Source organism: Cydia splendana, chromosome 6 (genome assembly GCF_910591565.1).
Source record: "Cydia splendana chromosome 6, ilCydSple1.2, whole genome shotgun sequence".
Lineage (NCBI taxonomy): Eukaryota > Metazoa > Arthropoda > Insecta > Lepidoptera > Tortricidae > Cydia > Cydia splendana.
Window position 1 is genome coordinate 9,799,053 of NC_085965.1, and position 26,108 is coordinate 9,825,160.

At 36.3% G+C, this 26,108-nt stretch overlaps 1 protein-coding gene across 4 annotated transcripts in view; it reads left to right on the forward strand.

The window, feature by feature from the left end:
- The window catches only part of LOC134791367 (uncharacterized), a 106,265-nt gene that overhangs the window by 887 nt on the left and 79,270 nt on the right, over positions 1-26,108 (forward strand). For all 4 annotated transcript variants that reach the window (XR_010144295.1, XR_010144297.1, XR_010144296.1 and 1 more), the window contains exon 2: positions 2,067-2,200. Coding sequence is in view for 1 of the 4 variants with exons in the window: in XM_063762376.1 (XP_063618446.1) it covers positions 2,067-2,200 (134 nt within the window). In the remaining 3 variants the exon portion in view is untranslated. The remainder of the gene's footprint in view (positions 1-2,066; positions 2,201-26,108) is intronic.

A 26,108-nucleotide genomic window follows, 5' to 3' on the forward strand; every position in this document is an offset into this window, starting at 1 on the left:
AAATAATCAGAAAAGATCAATAACTTGTCAATAACATAGAGATAAATAGTTAATAAAGTCTAGTTTGTCCTCTGTGTTAGGAAATCCTAAATTGTCCAGAAAAAGTATAGTCCCATCCGGAAGACAAGATGTAAATTTTGTTACTTTAACTAGGGATGCGAAACTTCTTTTCGGGCATTCTCGGCTCCATTCGGCTCAGCATTGCTCCAAGCAATTATAAGGGTTGATACAACATGACGTCCCTAAATAGCTGAAAGGGACCATAGTACCATACATAAGAAAGAGACAGCATGAAGTGTCACTGACCCGCTGTCAAACTTTGATTTTGTAGGAAGTTTCCTTTCTGTACAGTAGTACTATTACTTATCTGTGCTTTAACCAACCAGCTGCAGCAACGATAAACTGGAAAATGGGACACAGAAGTGTGAAAAAGGTGGGGAAATACCCACTTGACATTAACAAGTTGTTTCCACTTAAAAAAAATTCTTATATACATAACTTACAAAGCATGACATGCATGACAAGTTTCATGCTTGCTGGGACTGTACATTGAGCTTAAAAGTTATAAATTTTTATACTTGCCATCTCTTTTCGTCATTGTGGTTGCAAATATGTATTTAATATTTAAAAATTTATTTAATTTTGAAAGTTAAAGATACCTGTTAGCTGGTGTTGTTGATCAGCAATCTATTAGGTTTAGTAAGAAGATCTTTTACTGTGCCATGTTCATTTTACTGACAGACGGAAGGAAGATACATTTGATACCTTATCATAATAGATAGTTTATGGGGTAGGCGTGTCAGATTACGTCCAGTTACAGGAGGTGCCAACTTTGAAATGTGAAAATAAAGTCATTCTAAGAAAGACTCAGCAGGGGACGTTTTATAAATGTATTTCAATTTGAACCGCTTTGATAATAGCTATAGCTGTAAGGTGCAAATTGTAATTTGAAATAATGAAATGAAATAAATAAAATATTATACAATAAAAATTTTGATGATAATAATCCGGAGGCCAGTTTTTGCCCAACCGGATTAGTGTATACTATTAGAACCATTTTTCAATCAAATTTATTTTTTACGCCAGAAAGTTATATATTGACACCAGACCACAGAATAAGTAATATTACTACCGTTCAGAAAGGACACTTCCTACAAAACCCAAGTTTGACAGCAATTCAGGGTTGATTCATGATATCCCTTTCTAACTTATGGCACTATCCCTTTCGACTATTTAGGGTTGTCAAAATTCAAGTAATTATCTTATATGTGGTCGCACGACCACATATAAGATAATAAAGACACGCAAACGGACGTCAAGTTGTGTCAACTCTAATAATAGCTTGGAGCAATGCTGAGCCGAACGGAGCCGAGTTTGCCGGAAGTCAGGAGTGTCTCCCCACTGACCAGACTAAACTATAACTTAATACTAAAGAAGAGACGCTTTGCAGATAACTCGCACAGTGACATTGATAACCAGCGTCATGGGCGGGACAGCAATATAATTATGCGCGTGCAATAGAGATAGCAACAGGCGGGTCTATCTGGAAAGCAAGAGATTACACCAAGCTCTTTCTCAATTAGATTTCTTTATTTCAAGATGAAAATTACACTATAAATTTGCTACATTCGTCAAAATTATGTTAATTATGTTATTATCACAGTCTGTAGATTTCCTACAAAAACTATGCTTGGTATGTCTACAGCATGCCATTCAGTTGCTGCATACTGAGAGTGGTATTTGTTGGAAGCTTACCAACACATGAGGGAAGATACTTTAAATTCTTTAAGTTTTAATCGGAGATTTGATAAAGATTATTTATTTTCTTATTATTTTTGATGCCATTATTTATACGTCATCGTTTTGTTTTGCCGTGAAATTGGTTGGCTTTTAGTGTAAATTCTGAGTGTCTACCGCGAAAATCGAAACATTTCATTGTTGGAGTTAGGGAATAGCAATCTTGCATATTCGAGCGACGAGACAAATAGACCAACGAACGAAACGGTTCAGGGTTGGGCCACTGGTATGCTATGGAATGGAACACTAGAGTTTATTATTTGTTTCAGACACAAACGGGTCAATCCCGGCAGGATGGAAGGGGGGCAGCCTGTACGCGGCTGTGCCGGCGCTGGCGCTCATAGTCACGGCCGTAGGGCTCCTGTTCGGGTGCACCTGGTGCTACAGGCACAAGGACTGTAAGGTAAGGGCATACACTTTATTCCTATTAAACTCTGTTGCATGGATATATGGTTCATCATACATTGTGCCTATATTCTAGGATTGACTGCTAGATCAATCTTGTCTTACCTGAGGGCCACGGAACGCACGCTTCGAGCCTGTACGCTCGGCGATGGCGTCGAGCGCCATACATCTGTTCTAACCAATGTAAGGTGGTCGGCCTCAGAGTCGAAGGTGCACGCTCGAAGTGTGCGTTTCGTCGCCAAGGTGTTAGTCGCGTACTTACAAACTTTGTCGGTAGGGTAGACCTATCAGTGCTATCACAAACTATCTTTTTAACACGCTTTTATTAGGTCGACCTGTATGTAACTATGTAATGGAATCTAAGGTAACTAATTTAACCATCTTCCAAGGATCGTAGCGTCATGAATATTGGCAGCTGTATGTAGTTCTGTTGACAATACAATATATGGTACTGTCGAACTGATCTGATGATGAAGCCGGAAGATAGGCACACAACTTGTGAGAAAGGTCACGTAAAGCGTGTTTTTATAGTGTTTTTTAAACTTTTAATTTATTACTATTGCACCTACACGAGAGTAGGTTTAAGAAAGCTGTTGTAAATAGTTAAATACCCAATACCCAAAGATAATCGAAATCACGTATGGGAAACATGTTATCTATCACGTATAGGTACCTACCTACTGAAAGTTTTTTATTACGTCGTCGAATGTAGGCGTATTAGCAGGTACTAATTGCTGAATGTCCGTTTGTCAACCGGTCTGCTTTGTTTACTACACGGTTGTTATTTTCAACTATGCATTTAACTCCACTGCTATACTCGTAAACTATATAACTTTGGACTTTTGGAGTACTTATTAAAATTCACACTGAAAATTTGGCTCTAGTTTTGGTACTAGACAGTCGCATTTAAACGGGAAAATTATCGTAACCGCTGCAGTGCTAATGGATTACCTTCCAGTATTGCAGGATTCTAATTAATAGTCTACGCTTTATATCCTGGTCCAAAGGTCGTTATAAACAACCGACACAATACAACTAATAAATTGAATCTATTGTAAATAGTAATGGACTATGCGTTTTGTGCACGGCGATGCTGTAACTGTCAAAGTTTGCGTTTGTTCATTGCAATTTATAGGAAAGGTTTTAGTTACTATTATGTTTATTGTAAATTGTTGCAATTTTCTGTGCGTTTAAAGTATATTTCTGAGAATTCCGCTACTCGATGCTGAATGTCTACTACGAAAATAATAGTCGTTTTGGTACCAAAACTGATGTACATTGAGTCAACATAGCATGGACTGCTTGAATAATGAATAATTCCAAGCATTTCCGAGTCATAGCGCCGTATTTTTAACTCAACTACGGCCCAAATGAAGGGTTATGTTTTTAACAGCATTTGCATGTACATGCATACGTATTCTTATGATGCTAGCGAGCCGTTTCTCATGAATAAGATATGAATTCAATCGCTCATTTTAAACTGCGGGTGGCGGGTGAGACAGGCTACACTTTAAAACAACTTCAAAAAAGGAAAAGGTTTTGTACATGATAATTTACATAAACTTTAGTAAAATACGTTTACTGCAATAAACACTTGAAACGAAATCGTATTCATTTCCGCGATGACTGCAGCGTACAAGCGGAAGTAGCTTTATTTTGATAAAAAAGTGGGTATGTTTTTGATTACATCATGTCGTACGTCATACGCAAGCTTAGAGCATTTAATAACTGGAGTCGCCTTTAAGAGCTTACCCCTCTGCTGAAAACCTTGCACAATTGTGCAAACTTTTGTATGGACTGGACTGACATGGCTACTTGTACGTTACGTACAAATCATGTAGAAATAGCAAAAATTGGCAGACTGTTTTATACAGAAAAAAATATACGCGTCGACTTGAGAACCTCCTCCGTTTTTTTTTTCGTCGGTTGATGACAACCATGACGTCTCCAGTTACTAAATGCTCTAAGTATGCAAGCCATTCCTAATATTACAAATGCGAAGTGTTGGTTTGTCCTTGACAAATCAATCGAGCAGCTAAAGAACTGCTAGAGTGCTAGAAGCACCTTAGATTCATTCACGAAGGTGCGGTCTTTAAAATAATAATGTCTCTTTCTCTCTCGCTCATCCTAGCGTTTATCGCGGTTGCATCTCAGATGCTACTTTGGAACCCGTTAGAGTTAGACCAAGACAAGTCTGCAACGATTTTGATAGCACACGCAGTGCAAGTGTTATTTATACGTTATAATTTCATAGAAGTTTGACGTTTTTAAATAATAACACTTGCACTGCGTATGCTATCAAACTCGTTGCAGAATTGTCGGTCAATAATATTGGCCAAAGAACTCTATGCGCCTTTTCTACATTTTCTCCTCCACTTTGTGCGATTTTCGGTGTTCTTTTTTTATAAGACCACAGGCATGGATGTCATTCTTCGCAACATCCAGCCAGCATCTCAAAGGCTTTCCCCTTTTCAACGAGTTCAGGCGTAGAGTTTGTGCGGAAAGAGAAGAGTCGTGGAATGTATGGGGCCCAATACATTCCACGACTCTTCTCTTTCCGAACAGACTATACCCTAAATGAGGGCGACATGACAATTTACTTTGTGTTAGCAGAGTATGCTTAAATACAAAGAAATGTGCTGAGCTAAAATTACAGAACAGAGATAGTTAAACGTACAAAACTGGCGAATTCATTAAATTTTAATTAAGACCTACAAACGTGACATAAACATGTCTATCTCAGAGTTGTGAATTAATTTCATAATGCTGTTACATGACAGCACTTTCTACTGCATTTCATATCAAATTACTGCAGCAACGAGATACAGTTATTTTCCTAATGTGACGTGATATGGAACTGCAATCGTGCAGAATTACACCTTGCGGTTACACTTTTCTCAATTAGGTGACATATTTTAAAATATGGTGAGATGAAAACAACATTAAATTTATAGTTTGTATCTTTAGGTATTTAAATAAAAGTAAACAAACAATTTGTACATTTTCGGGTAGTTCTAACATTTATTGGTTAACCAACCAAATATAAAACCAACCGCCTGGATCTGTCACTGAACGGCCTGATTTTAACCTACATAATTTGATCATGTAATGTTTTCATCTACCCTCAACTGGCTTAAGGAGCCATTTGAGGGTAGATTTTGTTTACTTTTATTTAAATACCTAAAGATACAGAGTATAGTCTGGGTTGAATTTATCACTATTGGTTGCCACTTGTCATTTAATTGTGACAATTATCATGAAATGTGAATATGATTTATAGCAGGTTCGAAATTTGAGTTTTCGCGACGATATTTGCACGACATTCTAATAAGACGAATAGGTATTACAAAGTGCTGGCAACCGCACCATTGGAGAGAAAAAGCTGATCGGATTTCGGATAATATTGGCCAAAGAAATGTGATCAATGGCATTTCGCCTCAACGCCCCCAACCAATAAGCAAGCTTTACAAAATTGGATGCCAAATAAGTCAAGTGCACGGCGCTGCTATTCGCTGATATCAGAGCCGCAGGAACGTGATAAATTTTATGCGAACACATGAAGCGGAAACTTGAACGATATGGGAACATTGGGCTTATAAGATACTTGCAGCATCCTAGCGATTGTTATTCTCTAATAATAGCACAGAATAACTAATAGTACTACCTAGTTCTAATACTCGCCGGGACAAATTTGCGATTAACATTACGAGCCGACAGAAAACTTGTTATATGCCAGGGAGGAACATAAAATGCACTTTAACGTCTTCAGGAATTAATTCAAATTTCCTCATAGAAACTAGAAACCGATTGGAGTATAGAAATGTAACTTGTACTAAATGCTTCTAATAAAATAAGCTGACACACTTCTACAGGCACCTTTATTCTTAATTCATGACTTTATTTGGTCAGAAATGGATGTTTTTAGCTATCTTTACTATGCCCTTTAAACGGCCAACGGACCTCCCTCTTCCCCAAGTACTGGTAATCAACCGACGGGGTCGACGGACCGGCGCGCCCTGACTTATCACGCGTATGACCCATTTACTATCCCGCCGCTTGTCACTCAGTGCATAACGTTAATAAACCAGACGATGAATGAATATTCACGTCACTCGAAATTTTACGATTACGATTAAACAAGGTTTAGAAAATAAACACAAAAGACTTTGAGTTCTAAATTGTTGAAATGTATGAAACTTTCAATTTTTCTTGGAAAGGTTGAGTAGGTATACCTATTCATTTCGCGGTCCGTAGAGTACTGTTATGGGTCCAACAACAGCTTATATGTGTTATGTAGGTACAACGGAATCCGAGAGAGAAAAATGTTTTTCATATATTGTTGCCCAAAGTTTTTCGTGTATGCGGTGTGTGTAGCTTCCAAAGTCCTCGATTTCAAGTCTGGTTAGGTAGGACGTGACATCCTCACATTTTTTTAATGGTTCATGATGAATTTTCACCACGCGTGTTTTTGGGGAGTTATAATTTTTTGGTTATTATTAATAATAATGAAGAGAATGTTTTGGCAGTCGAAAACTCGGCATAGCAATTTGATTGACACGACATTGTATTGAAAACTCGACTCAATGCCAGGGTTAATCTGCCAAAGCATCACGACTACGACAAATTGCTCTAAAGTAAGTTTTTATACATCATACCAGGACCAACTCAAAAATAAACCGCCAATCATTTAGAATCGACATCCGCTGACGTCGGCCGACAGATCACCGTAAAGAATAGAACGTCAATTGCTGCCAAGTATCAGATGCTGATGAGTAATCCGTCGCGGGCTGTCCCATCTGCCGTTAATGAGTCATTAGTGCGTAGTGGATCATTGGGAGTTAAGGGGACATGCCATGCACATACAAATGAACACACGGAAGTTTCGTAGACTAGCTCATTGTAATAGAGTTCATAACAGGTCCGTTTATGGTATAGGTAGGGCTATATAGGCAGGCATCGGCAGGGCGGCCACGACGTTCGGCAGGCTGCGTACAAGAGTGTGGAATAACAAACATCTTACTATCAGGACCAAGATGATTGTTTATCAAACTTGCGTCCTGAGCACGCTCTTGTACGGAGCCGAAACCTGGACGTCGTACGCTAATCAGGAACGTCGACTAAACACCTTTCACATGCGCTGTCTTCGGAGTATCCTCAACATCACTTGGAAGGACAGGGTCACTAACGAGAGAGTCCTGGAAATTGCACAGCTTCCTAGCATCACCGCCCTGCTGAAACAGAGGCGCTTGCGGTGGCTTGGGCATGTGCAGCGTATGGATAGCACTCGTTTGCCTAGGCAGATTATGTTGAGCCAGATAGCATTTAAAAAGCGCCGCATTGGACGTCCCTTGCTGCGTTTTAAGGACTGCGCGAAACGCGACATGGTCGCTTTTGATATCGATAGGGACACTTGGGAGGAGCTCGCGTCAGATCGCGATGGATGGAGGGGTACCATCGCGAAAGGTCGCGAAATTCACGACAACGCATGGTTCCAAGACCTTGCCCGAAAACGCGCAAAGAGGCACAATCCACCTGATGGTGCCGACATGGCTCCCTGCTTCAGCTGCCATAAATGCGGTCGCAAATGCCGGTCCCGCATTGGCTTATACAGCCACGAGAGACGTTGTTCCTCGCTTACAGACGCTGCATAAATCATCTGTCAAGATGTTAAAGGCCTGAATGATATACAAAGGCGCGACACTGCCCCTTGTCTTCCCGCTCTAATTGTTTACTTTGTAGATTGTGAAGGCACTAACTTCCTAGAAAAAATTACGTATATATCCTTTTTTTTCTTAAAATCCTTTCTTAGGGAAACTCTAAAACATTTGTAGTGTATATGATTCTAATTTCACGGTCCTATATAGTATCCATCAGTTTAGGCTAATTGTCTGTCGTCAGAATCTACCTATATAACGGGACTGTTTTATACATACCTACAGTTGTACCTACGCACTTCTATTTAAGGCCATTGGGTAATATTGACAGCCTGTCTCTAAGCGGCGGGCGTGGGAAATCGTACATCGATTATTTTGTCACTTTCCATTGTTTCTAGCAAGTTGAATATAACGGTTATAAGTGTTATAACTTATAACTGTTTGAGATTGATGACATGTCTATTCGCATATCGTCTATTCTTTTCTATGCTTGATCCTATTGTGGTAGTTCAATGTGGTAGGAGGTTAGATAAAAGTAACATGAGACTGGTTCGCTCTGAAGATCTGCAATTCTGCATCTTAATGTTCTTTCAGTGTCAAAATCAAATGGGACCCAAATGATTTCAGAAGAGTTGCAAAATGCCTGATTTTACAAGATGACTTAGTTTGTGTTTTATGTAAATGGTATCGGTAGTTTTCATGTTAAGTATTACTTTTTGTTTGAACAAACCGTAGAAATATGAATGGAACAAACATATTTGAGGTTTATTTAAACTTTTCCTATTATAAATTGATATTAAGGTAGGTACATAAAATCGATAGCATTCCAGCTCATAGTAACCAAGGAAAATATACAATGCATACAAATGCTTGCCCGTGACTCTGTATAATGATATGCATCAATACTATTAGTAACAATAGCAACACAGCTCATATTATTAATAGTGTGTGAACTAATCTTCCAAATAATGCTCATAACACGTATGTACATAGTAGTGTATGTAGTTGCAACTGAGTACGGTCAAGGAATTGGATTTATGTACCATTGCGTTCCTTGTCACAGTGACAATAATGAGATCTCTAATGGCTTTGGTAAGGTACGAAATGGTACATAAATCAAATTCCATAATTGTACCCACCAATAGGGAGTGAATGATTTAATAACGCGAATCTCACGATATCGTGATGATTTCGTTTGTATGTGATAGGTGTAATAGCGATAACGACATCGATTGTCGATCAAATGATAATTTCGTTTAGTCTACTGATTCTACTTCAATGATTGTACCGGACGTCAATCTATCGATTGTAATGCGATAAACGAATATACTCGAATTATTCATAAAAATAAAATTTGTCCTAATGCAGCCACCAAAGGTGCAAGACTGCAAGGTGCGTTCATAAGCTCTCGTCTCGCCACACCCTCTATCTTAAGGCAACACTTTTATTTTCACGCCACTGTTCGAAAATGTGGCAATAGATGGTCTAAAACCAAGCTGGAAAGTAGGCAATAGCTGTAGCACCTGGACCACCACTACTACAATGTTTCATTGTTATCATCATCTGTCATTGACGTCATTTGACGGCTCGCTACAGCAATGAGTATCATTTAAAACATAAATATCAATAAAAGGTCTTTTTTAGCGCAACTTTTTCCTTCAAAAATAAAATTAGGTTATTTATAAGACCAATTTCTTGTTTAAAAGAAAAGAAATGCAAAACCATTCAGGTCATTTTTTTTAAACGATTGTCCATTCAGTTCACGGTTAAGGCGTTTTTTACTTTTGTAGCTGTTTGTGTTTTTTTTTACCAAAATCGCTTCTAAGTTTACGGTCGGTTTGAAGCAAATAACAGAAAAACGCCTCTTAAAAGTGATAAAAAAAGTAGAAAAGGCGGGAACTGAAAATACTTACTGAATTGGATAGTGTAAATTGTGTTTGACTAAAAAACACAAGAAACACGTATCTACGCTCGCTATAAAAATGAGTTTTTCCAGTTAAGAAAATGATATTCTTACGCTGACGCCTACCGAAATTCAAGAGACAGCACATGCAGGCAGTGGCTAGTAATTTGCTACCAGAGAAATCGCAGGCTACTAACTTATAGCACAGAATAAATAATAGTACTACCGTACAGAAAGGAAACTTCCTACAAAACCGAAGTTTGACATCGGTTCAGGGTCGAATCATGCTATCCCTTTCTAATATATGGTACTATCCCTTTCGGCTATTTAGGGTTGTCAAAATTCAAGTGATTATCTTATCTGTGGTCGTGCACGCAAAAGGAAGTCCAAGTGGTGCCAACCCTAATAATTGCTCGGAGCAATGCTGAGCCGAGCGTAGCCGAGTTTGGCCGATCTCAGGAGTTTCGCACCCCTGCTTATAGTTACGCAAATGTTTTCTTATTTCCTCGCAGTAGTCGTGAAAAGCATTATGTAATGCCTCGGCCGGAAACGCTAAAGATGGACTCGTATTATTTGAGGTCCTCCACTAACGTGTCGGCCCTCAAACGCACTCGTCTATCTTTTAGCGGTTTTCCGTCCTCTCCTACAATGTACTATACCCTCGCTCCAGCCTAGTCCAACAGCACATAGATCGCACTATCTCTATTAGTGTATAGGAGCAACGTCATTTGCTTCACCCCTGCGAATGGTGTAGCCTATTACTCGTCGAAGTGCTAGCGGTTTGCGCTGCGGAATATGTCATATAAGACCTTTTGTCTATAAGATAATAATTTGATAACAACTTCAAAACGGTTGGAATATTTTATACTTCCTTGGCCATTGAGACTTGAGGAGTAATCATTTAAGAATAGAACGGCAGTATGCATCAGGCATATTCAGGAATATTAATAACTGTGGCACTGACCGCTCCTAAATTACTCTGTTATTGATGAAGCGTATTAAAGCTAATAAATACGTACATTGTATCGTGGATGAGGTCGTAATCGCATAATTATGATGTTTATTTATGAAGTTATACGCTTGTTTTATCTTGTACCGTAAGTTTTACACGTATCTGTCTAGATACATCGTACTTGATATTTAATAAGCACTTGCAAATACCTCTCTTGTGATCATACAAAGATGTACCGCTGTCCGATGGAGTATATCGCTCGGAAGGCCCAGTTTCATACTTTATCAATGACGCAGAATCTTCCTGGATCCGTGTAATATACTGATGTATCCAGTACATAACACAGATGCAGGGAGATTAAAGAGATCTACGAGTGCGAATCTGTCCGGACGAAAAAAATACGAACGTGTATTTAACCCGTGCTACAAAAGCTCCTTGCTCGGATAAATAGGCCGAGTGCACTACACGTCGAACTGAGCATGCTTCGCGGGCCCATTGTGCCGCTGTTCTCTGAGAGCCCCGTCATAGAGAAAATAATACATAGAGTGCACAATTCCATACTTCAGTTTTAGTACCAAAAAGAAGCATCGAGTAGCGGAATTATCAGAACTGCTACTTGACAATAGATGTAGCACCGACCGAAAAGCTCAACAATTTTCAGATAATATTATAATCAGATTAACCGGAACACTATTTTCAACGACTTCTGCTTTTAATATTAGTTGTAAATTGTTGCTCAATACAATTTTCGTGAGTCGCGACACTAGAGAATTCTAGTATCGAGTAGCGGTACTGATAATTCCGCTACTCGATGCTAGATGTCGACTGCGAAAATAATAGTCGTTTTGGTACCAAAACTGATGTATGGAGTGAGCACTCTATTCCTACTATATTTCTCTATGCCCCCGTGTAGGCTGTGTTGGAATCAAGTGACATGACCTGCTTACTTGTTACAGTCCTTTTACGAATACTTAATGGCAAAGAGGAAAGTTTCTGTAAGAAATGCTGTTCTCTAACAGACTTCGGGAAGAAGGCAGCTAAGGTTAAATTCGTTTTGTTGTGGATTTAGAAAAGTTTAAATCTGATTAATCTAACACGGTCATTATGTTGCAATAGGCCTTTCGCTATCTTCTTAATCACGATTGAAAGTAGGGATAGTTAGGAAAATTGCTCTGAAAGTTAGTTTTACGCAGTTGATTTAGAAATCGGCTCATTGTTAATTAATATTGTTTTGATGGCAACCATCACTTACTTTTATATTTTAGGTATTACGTAAATTATTAAATAGATCACGCGGCCGCGGTAGGCCTAAGAAGCGCTGGCTGGACGTCGTGACAGCGGACATGCGAGAGAACAATCTCACACCTGAGGTTGCCGAAGACCGGGCAAAGTGGAGAAGACTGAGCAGGAAAGTGGACCCTGGCGCTAGGCCGGGAAAACGCTAGGTTGAAGAAGAAGAAGACGTGAATTATTAAATATTCACCGACATAAGGGTCTGTCCATAAATTACGTCGACGATTTTTGACCCCCCCCCCCCCCTAAAATCATCCAAAAATCATGCTTCGAATGACCCCGTTTCCTCTTACGTCATGCTACCGTCATCCGATGTCCAGACCCCCCCCCCCCCCTAATTTGAAATGACGTAATTTATGAATTGCCCCTAACCTACAGTGCCCTAGGGTCATAAATGTCATAATTGAACATTTCCACTATGTTACACGCTGTATCTTGCCAAAATAGATACTATATGTTGCCTAACATCCATTTTCAAGCCCATTACACGCATTTGTTATCTCCATCCAAACCACTTACACAAGCTACCTCCCATTACCGAGGTCGAATAGGGTCGTAGCGACCCCTTGCTTACGTCACTATCAAGGACAAACTAAATATCAAGTCGATGCGAAAATAGCTATGATAAATTAGTTAATACGAGGAAATGCGGATTAATATAGAGTTTTGGGGATTGAGTTGCTTTATCTATTGTAAAGTTGATAGTAATGAAAATAGTTCTGTGGTGCTCATTTCACAATGCTACTATCATCATCACTATAGTGAAAGCCCACCCTGTGAGCCTTGTTCTGGGGATTATTATGCTGCTTTCAAATATAAAGACGATGTTCTTCTTGACAGGTTTATAATTAATATTCGTTTTACAAAGCAAGTTTCTCATTAAGCCGCCATACTTCACAAGTTGACAGGCAAAAGCTAAGAGTCACAGATAACATATATCAGCCCTACGCACTGTCATTAGAACTAATATTACAATCATCGTACGTTGGTACACTGTATTAGCCATATTGTTTTATTAAGCCGTTGCGTTGTTAAGCTTGGAATAATACTATATAATATAAACTAGTACAGAATATAAAATGCTAATATTCGGTCAATCCTGGAGTACAACGCGTCTCTGCGTTTTAAAGAGTTAAACATAAGTAATCCACATTATACATACTTAATGCACAACAGAACAATAGAATCAATATTACTCAACTTATGAACTATATCACTACAGGCATTCCTCAAATGCCTGCAACGACTCACTCTTATAAACTACATCAATACATGCCTTCACATGTTAGACTCACTGTTTCTTACAAACTACATCAATGCATGCTTTTACATGTCATTGACTCACTGTTACATCAATACATACATTCACATGTTATTGACTCACTGTTACTTATAAACGACATCAATACATGGATTCAGATGCACATGCCATTGACTCACTGTTACTCATTTAATACATCGATACATGGGTTCACATGTTAATGACTCACTGATACTTAATACATGGATTCACATGTCATTGACTCACTTTAAATCACTTAATGCATCATTACATGGACTCACTGTTACTCACTGAATACATCAATACATGGGTTCACTTGTCATTGACTCACTGATACTTAATAAATGGACTCACATGTCATTGACTCACTTTAAATCAATACATCATTACAAGGACTCACTGTTACTCATATAATACATCAATACATGGGTTCACTAGTCATTGACTTACTGATACTTAATACATCATTATATGGATTCACATGTCATTCACTGTTAATCACTTAATGCATCATTACATAGACTCACTGTTACTCATTTAATACAAAATACATGGATTCACATTTATCATTGACTCACTGTTATTTGTTACATCAATACATGGACTAACATGTCATTGTCTCACTGATACTCACTTAATAGATCAATACATGGACTTACATGTCATTGACTCAGTTACTCATTTACTATATCAATACATGGACTCATGTCAGTTACTCACTGTTACTCATTTTATACAAAAATACATGGATTCACATATATCATTAACTCACTGTCACTCGTTACATCAATACATGGACTAATATGTTATTGGTTTCACTGTTACTCATTTACTATATCAATAGGTACATAATACATGCCATTGCCTCACTGTTACTCATTGAATACAAAAATAAATGGATTTACATATCATTGATTCACTATTATTCATTTACTACATCATTGCAGCTCTCCACCTGCAATGCCTCACTGTTAATGTATGTACCATATATAGCTCACTCAAATTTAATAATTGCATGTCTTTTATACTGAATCACTCTTTATTGTTTGACATATTACCAAATTGCTATATTATTCTTTATAAATTCGCTCTTATAACTCCTGTGTTACAAATTATTATACAATACCTTTTTCTCTTTAACGTCACAAAATGTATTATTCTTTATAAATTCGCTCTTATAATTACTCTTGTGTTACAAATTATTATACAATACGTTTTCTCATTAAGGTCACAAAATGTATTATTCTTTAAAAATTCGCTCTTATAATAATTACTCTTGTGTTACAAATTATTATACAATACGTTTTCTCTTTAAGGTCATAAAATTCTCTAACTCACTTTTTTTTTTAATGATCATGGATAAGTACCTATATATAAAATAAATAAATATTAGGGAACATCTTCACTGGTCAGGTACTTAACTATCTCTTAATAATATAAGTTTCTCTGTTTCACTTCATAACCAGTTGTATTGAATTGAATATATCTTTCACAATTTCATTATATTCATATTACTGTTACTCTTGTAGTGATCTCATCACAATTTCAACACAAAGATAAATAGGTAATATTTTAAACAGTCACATGCATAATTTAAGTTTTTAAGTCTCTTGACTCTCTTGTATTCCAAATTCCAAGTTATTATCACAAATATTAGTTTGCTAAGCATTTCCATTTTGCAACAGCTATGAATACTACTTTATTTTAAATTATGATTAATAAACCTCAAATTGATCATGATCACACCTTTTCACTAGGCTTGTGCCTGCTCATTCACTACAGAGAGTGCTCTGCTCTCGGTCAAAAGAACTATTTCGGTCTTTTAGTTCCTATAGTTAATGACTGACTCAAGCTTACTTTTCATATATATCAATATTATCTTTTATTTAATAACATCTTTAACATTATTAACATATATCAATTGTTGTGATAGTAAACATATTTACCCTCTGCTTTCACTCTGAATCACTATGTATGTATACTAGTATACTTATCTCCCACAAAAAAATTCTTTTAAGCCTTAACACCTTGTTTATTAGTTTAGTACCCTCTCTATTAAGTTCTACATCAACTTGTACCGGACATAAAATTATATCATTGCGCAACTCTAGGTATGAAATCATATTTACTAACTGTGCTGCAAATGGCAATTCAACCATTTATTACTTTAAGGGTCTAGCAAAGTTTATATATTCCTAAATCATCCTAAAGGACACATACACATAGAGTACACAACAGTCAGTGTTTTAATAATTTGTAGAGTATAATTTACTTTCATAAGGCGCTAACTGACTGCCACTAAAGTGTCTGCAATAGCTTGTGAGCCCAATGAATAGGCTACATTCCTACTAGTCAAATCAGCTTCTTTTTTTAGAACTGTCAAAACGATTTTTTTAATATGGAATTTATATGAAAACAAATATAGTGACGTCACGGTAAACTCACCTACTTTTTATATTTCAATCCGATTTATGAAATACAAATTGTGTTTAAAAATAGCTGTTATCTATGTTTTTCTAATAATTATCTGGTGCTTTATTTCATGCACGGTTTGAAATAATTTATTTTAAGTACAGTAAACATCCCTATTGTACATAATCCATCAGGGGTAACCGTGTACAACACTGCAGTCTATACATAAACATTACAGGACTTGAACAAGAAAACATTTTTACTAATTTCATACAAACGTAAGTCATCAATAATTTTAACGACATTCTATAACATACTACAGTAATAAATAAAACTTAAATTATCATTCTGACATTGTCTACTTCTATGGTCACTACTTTCCTACCTACATGATTAACTAACAAATTGCATAAACCCCACAATAAAGTTATTAAGGTGACATGGACTGACCGGGTCCATGAGTAAATTTCAAACATCAGTTCTCTCTCTCTTTCTCTCAGGATGCTTGGTAGCTCAGGCTTTCAAAATCAACTTATGCCTGGTATTGTACCCTGCTAATATAAATTTACTTGAAATTATTACCTATTTTTTTTTTATATATGTTACCTGAACCAGCCTTTTTACTGAATATCTTTTTTTTCGCTAGGTGGCTCTGCTACCGCCATCATCCAAAATTACGTCTCGCATTTTTACTTTGATATAAAAAAAACTACAATGTTTCGATCAAGAAATATCAACGTCAGTGAATTATTATCAAACAAACTTTATGCACAAGTGTTATTGACCGGAGCGTAGCGAAGGTCTACGTTTCGACTGGAGCATTTTGCTTTTGTATGTCCGGATGTTCTCCTCTACAGGTCGTAATTCTTAACCGAATCTCGTGAAATTTTGTGACTGGATTCTATGTCTAAATAAAATTTTTTTGTCCGTCCGGTTTTTTGATTTTTTTTTAAATGGCGGAGTTGTGATAGCTCGCGCCTAAACAAATAGTGGTATCGGTACCATACGAGTGTTTTCTTTTTGAGATATGTTTATAGATTAAATGGCCAAAAATTCAGAAAATTTATTTCGCTGGTTTCGAATAGGGCTTGCAATATCGGATGGTTTCCAATTCCGGAACTGATTTTCGATATTGGATTCCAATCCCGGAATTCCGGAACCAGTTCCGGAATCTGGTGCTTTATTTCATGCACGGTTTGAAATAATTTATTTTAAGTACAGTAAACATCCCTATTGTACATAATCCATCAGGGGTAACCGTGTACAACACTGCAGTCTATACATAAACATTACAGGACTTGAACAAGAAAACATTTTTACTAATTTCATACAAACGTAAGTCATCAATAATTTTAACGACATTCTATAACATACTACAGTAATAAATAAAACTTAAATTATCATTCTGACATTGTCTACTTCTATGGTCACTACTTTCCTACCTACATGATTAACTAACAAATTGCATAAACCCCACAATAAAGTTATTAAGGTGACATGGACTGACCGGGTCCATGAGTAAATTTCAAACATCAGTTCTCTCTCTCTTTCTCTCAGGATGCTTGGTAGCTCAGGCTTTCAAAATCAACTTATGCCTGGTATTGTACCCTGCTAATATAAATTTACTTGAAATTATTACCTATTTTTTTTTTATATATGTTACCTGAACCAGCCTTTTTACTGAATATCTTTTTTTTCGCTAGGTGGCTCTGCTACCGCCATCATCCAAAATTACGTCTCGCATTTTTACTTTGATATAAAAAAAACTACAATGTTTCGATCAAGAAATATCAACGTCAGTGAATTATTATCAAACAAACTTTATGCACAAGTGTTATTGACCGGAGCGTAGCGAAGGTCTACGTTTCGACTGGAGCATTTTGCTTTTGTATGTCCGGATGTTCTCCTCTACAGGTCGTAATTCTTAACCGAATCTCGTGAAATTTTGTGACTGGATTCTATGTCTAAATAAAATTTTTTTGTCCGTCCGGTTTTTTGATTTTTTTTTAAATGGCGGAGTTGTGATAGCTCGCGCCTAAACAAATAGTGGTATCGGTACCATACGAGTGTTTTCTTTTTGAGATATGTTTATAGATTAAATGGCCAAAAATTCAGAAAATTTATTTCGCTGGTTTCGAATAGGGCTTGCAATATCGGATGGTTTCCAATTCCGGAACTGATTTTCGATATTGGATTCCAATCCCGGAATTCCGGAACTGGTTCCGGAATTAGAGATTTTCATATTTTTATTCTATTTTTTTTTGTAAAAAACAACAAAAAATGTGAAATTCTTAAACTTTACGTTTATTCAAGTTACTAATAACTTTGTTTAAGAGAAATTTAATTGGAAGTACGTACGTTTTTTTTACCACCCATTTTACCACCTTATTAAAATGGTTATTTTTATTCACTTCTATGATACGGGGTATTTATTTGGGGAAACTATAGTTGCTAGCAAACCATTCGATGCATAATTTTATAAAATAGTTAAATATAATAGCTTCCTACTCTTCCTAACCTAGTAGGTAGTGGTGTTGTTTAAGAAGTTGAAGCGTTTGGCTTTTTCCTTCCTAGTTCCTAATTATGAATGAATGAATGAATGAAAATCTTTATTTCAGGCAACTAATGGCCCATACATAAATACCTTAAAACTAGCATACATATTATATAAAAATATAATTATGATTCAGAATGTCATAGAGTCGGACCAAAAAAAGTCTGCAGCGGATTTGATAGCCCACGCAGTGCAAGTGTCATTTATACGTCACATTTTCATAGAAGTTTGACGTTTAAAATAACACTTTCACTGCGTGGGCTAACAAATCCGTTGCAGACTATTCTTGGTCTGACTCTATATTATGTGCTTCTACAGGATTCGAAATCGTTAATAGAGCAAACCTTTTTCTCTCTGAAAACAAGATAAAAAGTCCAAATATCTTTAAATTTCAATTCTACAAATTCGGTTATGTAGGATTCAGACTATCCTGACTATTCTAAGCAAGTAAATCGCTCTGCTTTATTGTATTTTTATTTTTTTTATTATGAGCCCATATTGTCCCACTGCTTTAGCAAACGGAAAAGTAAAATATACCTACACTATAGTTCACTGAATGACTAAGAAGCACTTAATAACGACAAAAAACACCCGTACAGTGTAGTTTCTTAACAATTTTTAATAATAAACGTATTAATCCTACTAAAAGTACTTAAATCCAATTCCGGTATTTTCGATATTGAGTGGTATCAATTCCGGAATTGTAATATAGGAAAATTTGTCCGAGATTCCGGAATTTCGAAATTCCGGAATTCCGGAATGCAAGCCCTAGTTTCGAAGGTATGGAGATATTTAATTTTAACTAATTTTAATTTGAGAAGGAGTAGCTAAATTTCGTCAACCCATCTAAGAACTATTTGGCTCAGTTTGTAAACGTTCGCTTTTTCTGTTTGCACAGAGGGTCTGGGTTCGATCCTCAGTAATTGTATGCTGGGATATTATTATAACTTTTTGTATTTTTTTACACATACATTTCGTATTGTTTTTTTTTTTAATTTACTATATTTAAAGCTCTTATAGTACCATGTTATTTAAAGCTCTGCTCGCGAGGTCTACAGCTCACAGAGCCACTAGTTATAGTGAATCCCGTGATATTTGTGGTATAAACTTGCCGAAACTTGTGATTTCTGAACCAAAGCAGGGGTGCGAAACTCCTGACTTCGGTCAAACTCGGCTCCGCTCGGCTCAGCATTGCTCCGAGCAATTATTAGGGTTGGCACCACTTGACTTCCTTTTGCGTACACGACCACAGATAAGATAATCACTTGATTTTTGACAAACCTAAATAGCCGAAAGGGATAGTGCCATATATTAGAAAGGGACGGCATGATTCGACCCTGAAACGCTGTCAAACTTCGGTTTTGTAGGAAGTTTCCTTTCTGTATGGTACTACTATTAACTATTCTGTGACCAAAGTGTTTTGACATTTAAGTGCTTACTTTTCACCCCATTATAAAATTCCATTCATGCAAAGACTACCCTATTTCCAACTCCTGTAACTGTGATTCAATACAGAATACTGATGTAATAAAATATCTTGGTCTATTAGTAGATGAAAAACTGAATTTCAAAAACCACATTCACAAACTCTCTGCTAGAATAAGAAAATCCATATTTATTTTTAAAAAGCTTCGTAACACTGCCGATGATTCTGTGCTTAAATTAGTTTACACCGCGCTCTGTCGGTCTGTGATTAGCTACTGCATCACAGTTCACAGTTTGGGGAAGTGCGGCAAAAGACCTCTATGCTGGAAATTGAAAGGGCTCAACACTCTGTTTTAAAATTGATGCTTATAAAACCCTTTTGATTTCCAACCATAGATCTCTACGCCGAAGCCAAGGTCTTAACTGTATGTCAGCTATTTTTAATGAAAATCTCTTTACACACACACAAATTCTCAAAATTGTTGCCTTGCTATAGTTCTTTAATTAATAAACGCATCTTTAACTTACCAATTCCAGAAGTCCGTTCCGCCTTTGGGAAACTTTTTGGGGAAAGAGTCAGAGTGACTACTTACAACGCTTTGCTTAAACACTGCAACCTTAAATATTTACCATTATAGAAGCTAAAATACTCTTATTTAAATTTTTACATTCACTTACTTATGCCGAGACAGAAGATATTGTAGTTAAAATACTTTAAGTTTAGTTTCCATACCTTGCAATAAGATTGTATATTTTCTCTTACTTGTATTTAAGTGAAATTGAAATCGTTTATTGCATATCACATAGCAGCTTCATGCTTCTCTTTAAGTTTGTTATTTGTAATTGTAACTTTATGGTGTAACTAGTTCAATAATTTTAACTGTAACTGGTTCCCCTCGATACAGGCGTAGCCTTGTGTGGAGACCTGGAGACCCCTGACATATTCTGTTGTGTGTTTTTATTGATAATAAAATTTATTCTTATTCTTATTTTTATCTCACTTATTACCTAATGCCATTTTATCATGATAATAATTTTCTATGCCGTGTGAAAATATCTGATGGCAGGCCTCGCTACCATCTATGTGAATGAGATGAATGACTATTACAACAATCCATATCCAGAGACCTACTACTCACTTGTCTATATTATGGTGCATACTGATATTTGATATAGTACTGCCTTGCCTTGCACTTGACTTTTCCTTACTTTTTCTGTCACACTTTCTACTACAACCATGGAATCTTCCCATTTTTCACTTTTACTGTTTAAACTGACAATATGAAAACAAATCCACATACACATAACATGATAGTTACAACCAGTAATTCAGAGTGAAATTCAAAAGTAACAATTATGTACCAGAATTTCCTTAAAACTGATTTCCATTCACAATCAATACGCTCACGAGAAGCCAAACACATACTATTAATCGCTTGGTACTATTACAGCTATTGGAGTTACTGTAAGCATTTCAATAACAAAAAAAAAAGAAATTACGCACACGAACAAAAGATAAACACATGAAACATGCTCTTGTTAGTACATTCACGACACAAAACACGCTATGTTATCTTATTCTTTTATTATGTGGACGTCAGTAAGTAGTGTAAAGTTCAAATAGGTTAGTTTTCCTTAAACGGATATCACTTTCTCCAACTCCCAGATTTGTTAGTGAATAATCACTTCTCTGACTGCCAAAACACGGTGAAAACAGATGAAAATAATTGGAATTATCAGACCTCTGGCTCCCAATTTATAGAAATAGCGTCTTTTCCAACTAGCGGGCGTCGGTTTCAAAGCAAGCTGCTCCAACATATCCCGGCTTCTGAATTGAAAGCCCACCCTGTGAGCCTTGTTCTGGGGATTATTATGCTGCTTTCAAATATAAAGACGATGTTCTTCTTGACAGGTTTATAATTAATATTCGTTTTACAAAGCAAGTTTCTCATTAAGCCGCCTTACTTCACAAGTTGACAGGCAAAAGCTAAGAGTCACAGATAACATATATCAGCCCTACGCACTGTCATTAGAACTAATATTACAATCATCGTACGTTGGTACACTGTATTAGCCATATTGTTTTATTAAGCCGTTGCGTTGTTAAGCTTGGAATAATACTATATAATATAAACTAGTACAGAATATAAAATGCTAATAATAGCCTCTTGTCGCCACTTTTCGCGGTCCGGAGCTAATCTCGTTTTGTTTTTTACATTGCTTGCAGCCTTAACCGGCGCTACTCAATCATTTTGAACGCGATTAAATCAATCAGTCGTGTTTAGAAATATGTGACGTTATCTATGAAAAGGGACCTTATTGTCGATGGCGCTTACGCCATTATTTACGATGCTCCGATATAAATACAACGCCGCGCGACGCTGTGCGTCGTAAGCGCCATCGACAATAAGGTCCCTTTTCATAGATAATGCCCCATATTATGTGAGCACTTTTTTCGCTCAGATCCGACCAGTTATCCCGTCGCCATTTTTTACACCTTATAAAACAAAGGCCCCGCGCCGCTTCTGTCTGTTTGTGTTTGTATGTGCGCGATAAACTCAAAAACTACTTACGGATTTTCATGCGGTTTTCACCTATCAATAGAGTTCTTGAGGAAGGTTTAGGTGTATAATTTGTTAACCTGCGCGAAGCCGGGTCGCTAGTTCTTTATAAAACGTTCAATTGTTTTCGTCGCGTCGCGAAGTTACCAACCCACTACAGTGACGTCACTAAACAAAACAATCGCAACTCAAAGGGTAACTGCCTCTTAGTTTGTTTTCTGCTTTATAAATCGAATGAATGGGCGAGCCAATTCGCAAGACTTACAGACCACTTCTCTTAAGTCGACCACTATTAGTCTGGCTTCACTTTAAGTAGACATGTTTGACAGTTTTTGTTATACAGATTTTAATAAGTATACACGGTGCCCAAAAAATAAGTGCATTCCCGTTGCCAGGACGGTTATGGGATAATACTGAGCAACTTTTACTATAGGACCAACACCGAAATCGCGTTAAAAAAAATTTACCCTCCCATAGAAAATGGACAAGTCAATATGTATTATGAAACAGCCTAATTTTGGTCCCATTAGTAAAAGTTGCTCAGTATAATCCCAAAACCTCTCTGGCAAGGGAATGCACTTATTTTTTGGCCACCATGTATAAGGGTTTGCTATGAAAGATTCTGCGACAAAATGTATACGTTTGTAGGAACAATATTATGACTGGGATCTTTAGTAAAGCCGCTACACGTAAGAGAGAAACATATTTCCCTGTGCTTGTAGGCATTAAACATTAATATTTTTGTTACCTATTTCAAACATGATCTAGGGCTCAAATTATACTAGAAATAAACACACAGACCGATACAGAACGGTATTATTGATATTGTGAGGTCAAAGCGCCTCTATCTTGGCAGCTTGGCACTTACTATTATTATCTTAGCACTTACAGTAATTAACTGCCGCTTTGTTCTTAAGTAGGTGATAGGCTGGCGGTTCCTTTGTGCGTTAAGCCCGATTTAGACGATGCGAGTATCATACCATTGCGGGTTTTGATTGGTCGTTTGAATTGGACGTAACCAACAGTCCGCAATGTAACTAAAATCGCATGCGAGTTCGCGCGCCGTCTAAATCAGCAGCCATTAATCGCGTATGCTGCGCGGTTAAAACGCAACAATAATGATTGATGATTATCGTAATAAACAGTGTTTAATTATATTACCTATCTTGTTATAACTGGTTCTTAAAAGAAATCGTTTAAGTTGTCAGCGTTTCTTACGATAGCGTTCAACTATAATTTCATTGTAAATGGCTTGAAGTTCACCGTACAAACAACATTAGTGTCCATAGTGAGTATAGAATCGGACACGCGGCGGCGCCAACGCGTGTGTTCTTGGAACAATCACTGCGTTAATCGCGTGATTGAAACTACACCTTTATGTTTATCAGTAATCACGCTGTCGTTTAAACTATGGACTGTTACTTAGGTTAATAACCATATGAGTAGCTAACTTTTATGTTAATAAAAACCGGCCAAGTGCGAGTCAGACTCGCGCACGGAGGGTTCCGTACCATTACGCAAAAAACGGCAAAAAAAATCACGTTTGTTGTATGGGTCTATGGGAGCCCCACTTAAATATTTATTATATTCTGTTTTTAGTATTTGTTGTTATAGCGGCAACAGAAATACATCATCTGTGAACATTTCAACTGCCTAGCTATCACGGTTCATGGAATACAGCCTGGTGACAGACATACAGACGGACAGAAGACGGACAGCGGAGTCTTAGTAATAGGATCCCGTTCTTACCCTTTGGGTACGGAACCCTAAAAATGTAATACTCAATTAACTATGTATATCCTTTTAAATACATAATAAGATAATGTTAATGCCTGCCGCCTACCTTTTGATTTGGTGAAACCGTTTTGTTTATTTGAAGAATAAGAAAACCTAAGCTTCAGCCGAAGGCCATCGGCGGCCCTTGCTAATTATATGAACACACACGTCCCATTTTTAACAAGCTTTAATTAGGTCGACCTGTATGTAACTAACTATGTAATGGAATCTAAGGTAACTAATTTAACCATCTTCCAAGGATCGTAGCGTCATGTAAATTGGCAGCTGTATGTAGTTCTGATGACAATACAATAATATGGTACTGTCGAACTGATCTGATGATGGAGACAGGAGGTGGCCATAGGAACTCCGTGATGAAACAACGCAACCTAATTGTGTTAGGGGTTTTTAGAATTGTCTCGATGAGTAAATGAAATTTTTGCCAAACACTTATTGTTGTTTATTATACGATATACATATATAGTTAAAATTATATAGTTAAAATTTTTTGAACTGATCTTGTTCACTTACCTGTACTAACAATGGCATTGTTCTATTACAATCCTATTATCTGCTTTTGTTCTTGTAGGCGCCAACCAATTTACTTACAAAATAAGTTAGAAGTACAATGCATGTATATTGAATTCTAAACCTTATTTCTTGTTGAATGGGGTTAAAATGGTCTAAAAAGATAATATCATATTCAATCTTTTGGAAAGTCACATGCACCTTAGCCACGACAGGGACGTATTCGGTGTTAAATAAAATACGTAGAAAGATAAAAATGTTTATTTATTATACATATTAGTTAACAAAAATAATCACATTTAATCAAAATTAAGGCCACGAAAGAAATCTTGCTAAAAATTGTAAAAAGCAAGACATTCAAAAAAAGTTATCACGTGGATGAAAAAGCTAAAGAAAGGGGTTGCGAAGTGTTAAGATTACCCCCTTACTACTGTACACTAAATCCCATAGAGTTGATGTGGAGTGACGTGAAAGCAAATATAAGAAAGAAAAATACAGAACCGAAATTTAGTGAAGGGGTATTAAATCTTATCCGAAATGTGATAAACGCGACAAACTCCCATTGGAGGAATTGTTGTAGGCATGTTGTCAATTTAGAAAAAAAAATGAAACGCAATTATAGTCACCCTCCATTAATTATAAACGTGACTGAAGAGTCTGATGAAACCGAATCCGAATGATAAACAGATATTTAGATTATATATTAGAGATTATATATTATTTTTATAAGAATATGTAGATTTTGCATGTGATTTTTTTATAGGTACACATACACATAACATCTCATTATTTATACTATTTTGTGGTTCTAGTCGCATGTTAAATATTTTGTAGTACTTATTAAGATTATAGGCATATTTTTGTATAAGAATCTGTTGATTTTGGATACATGAGATTATTTTTTATATATACACTTATGTAACTTTTTTTGGCTATAGTAGTATGTAAAACATTTTGCAGATTGTAGATTTACATATATTTGTATAAGAATTTGTTGATTTTGCTTATATTTGATTATTTTTGTTAACTAATATGTATAATAATTATACTTTTTTTATCTTTCTGCATATTTTATTTAATATGTATATCACGTATGTAAAATATTTTATAGTTTTAAGATTATAGGCATGTTTTTATATAAGAATCTGTTGGTTTTGGATACATGGGATTATTTTTTTATATATACACTTATGTATCTTTTTTTGGCTCTAGTAGTATGTAAAATATTTTGCAGATTGAAGATTGATATATATTTGTATAAGAACTTGTTGATTTTGATTAAATGTGATTATTTTTGTTAACTAATATGTATAATAAATAAACATTTTTATCTTTCTACGTATTTTATTTAACACCGAATACGTCCCTGTCGTGGCTAAGGTGCATGTGACTTTCCAAAAGATTGAATATGATATTATCTTTTTAGACCATTTTAACCCCATTCAACAAGAAATAAGGTTTAGAATTCAATATACATGCATTGTACTTCTAACTTATTTTGTAAGTAAATTGGTTGGCGCCTACAAGAACAAAAGCAGATAATAGGATTGTAATAGAACAATGCCA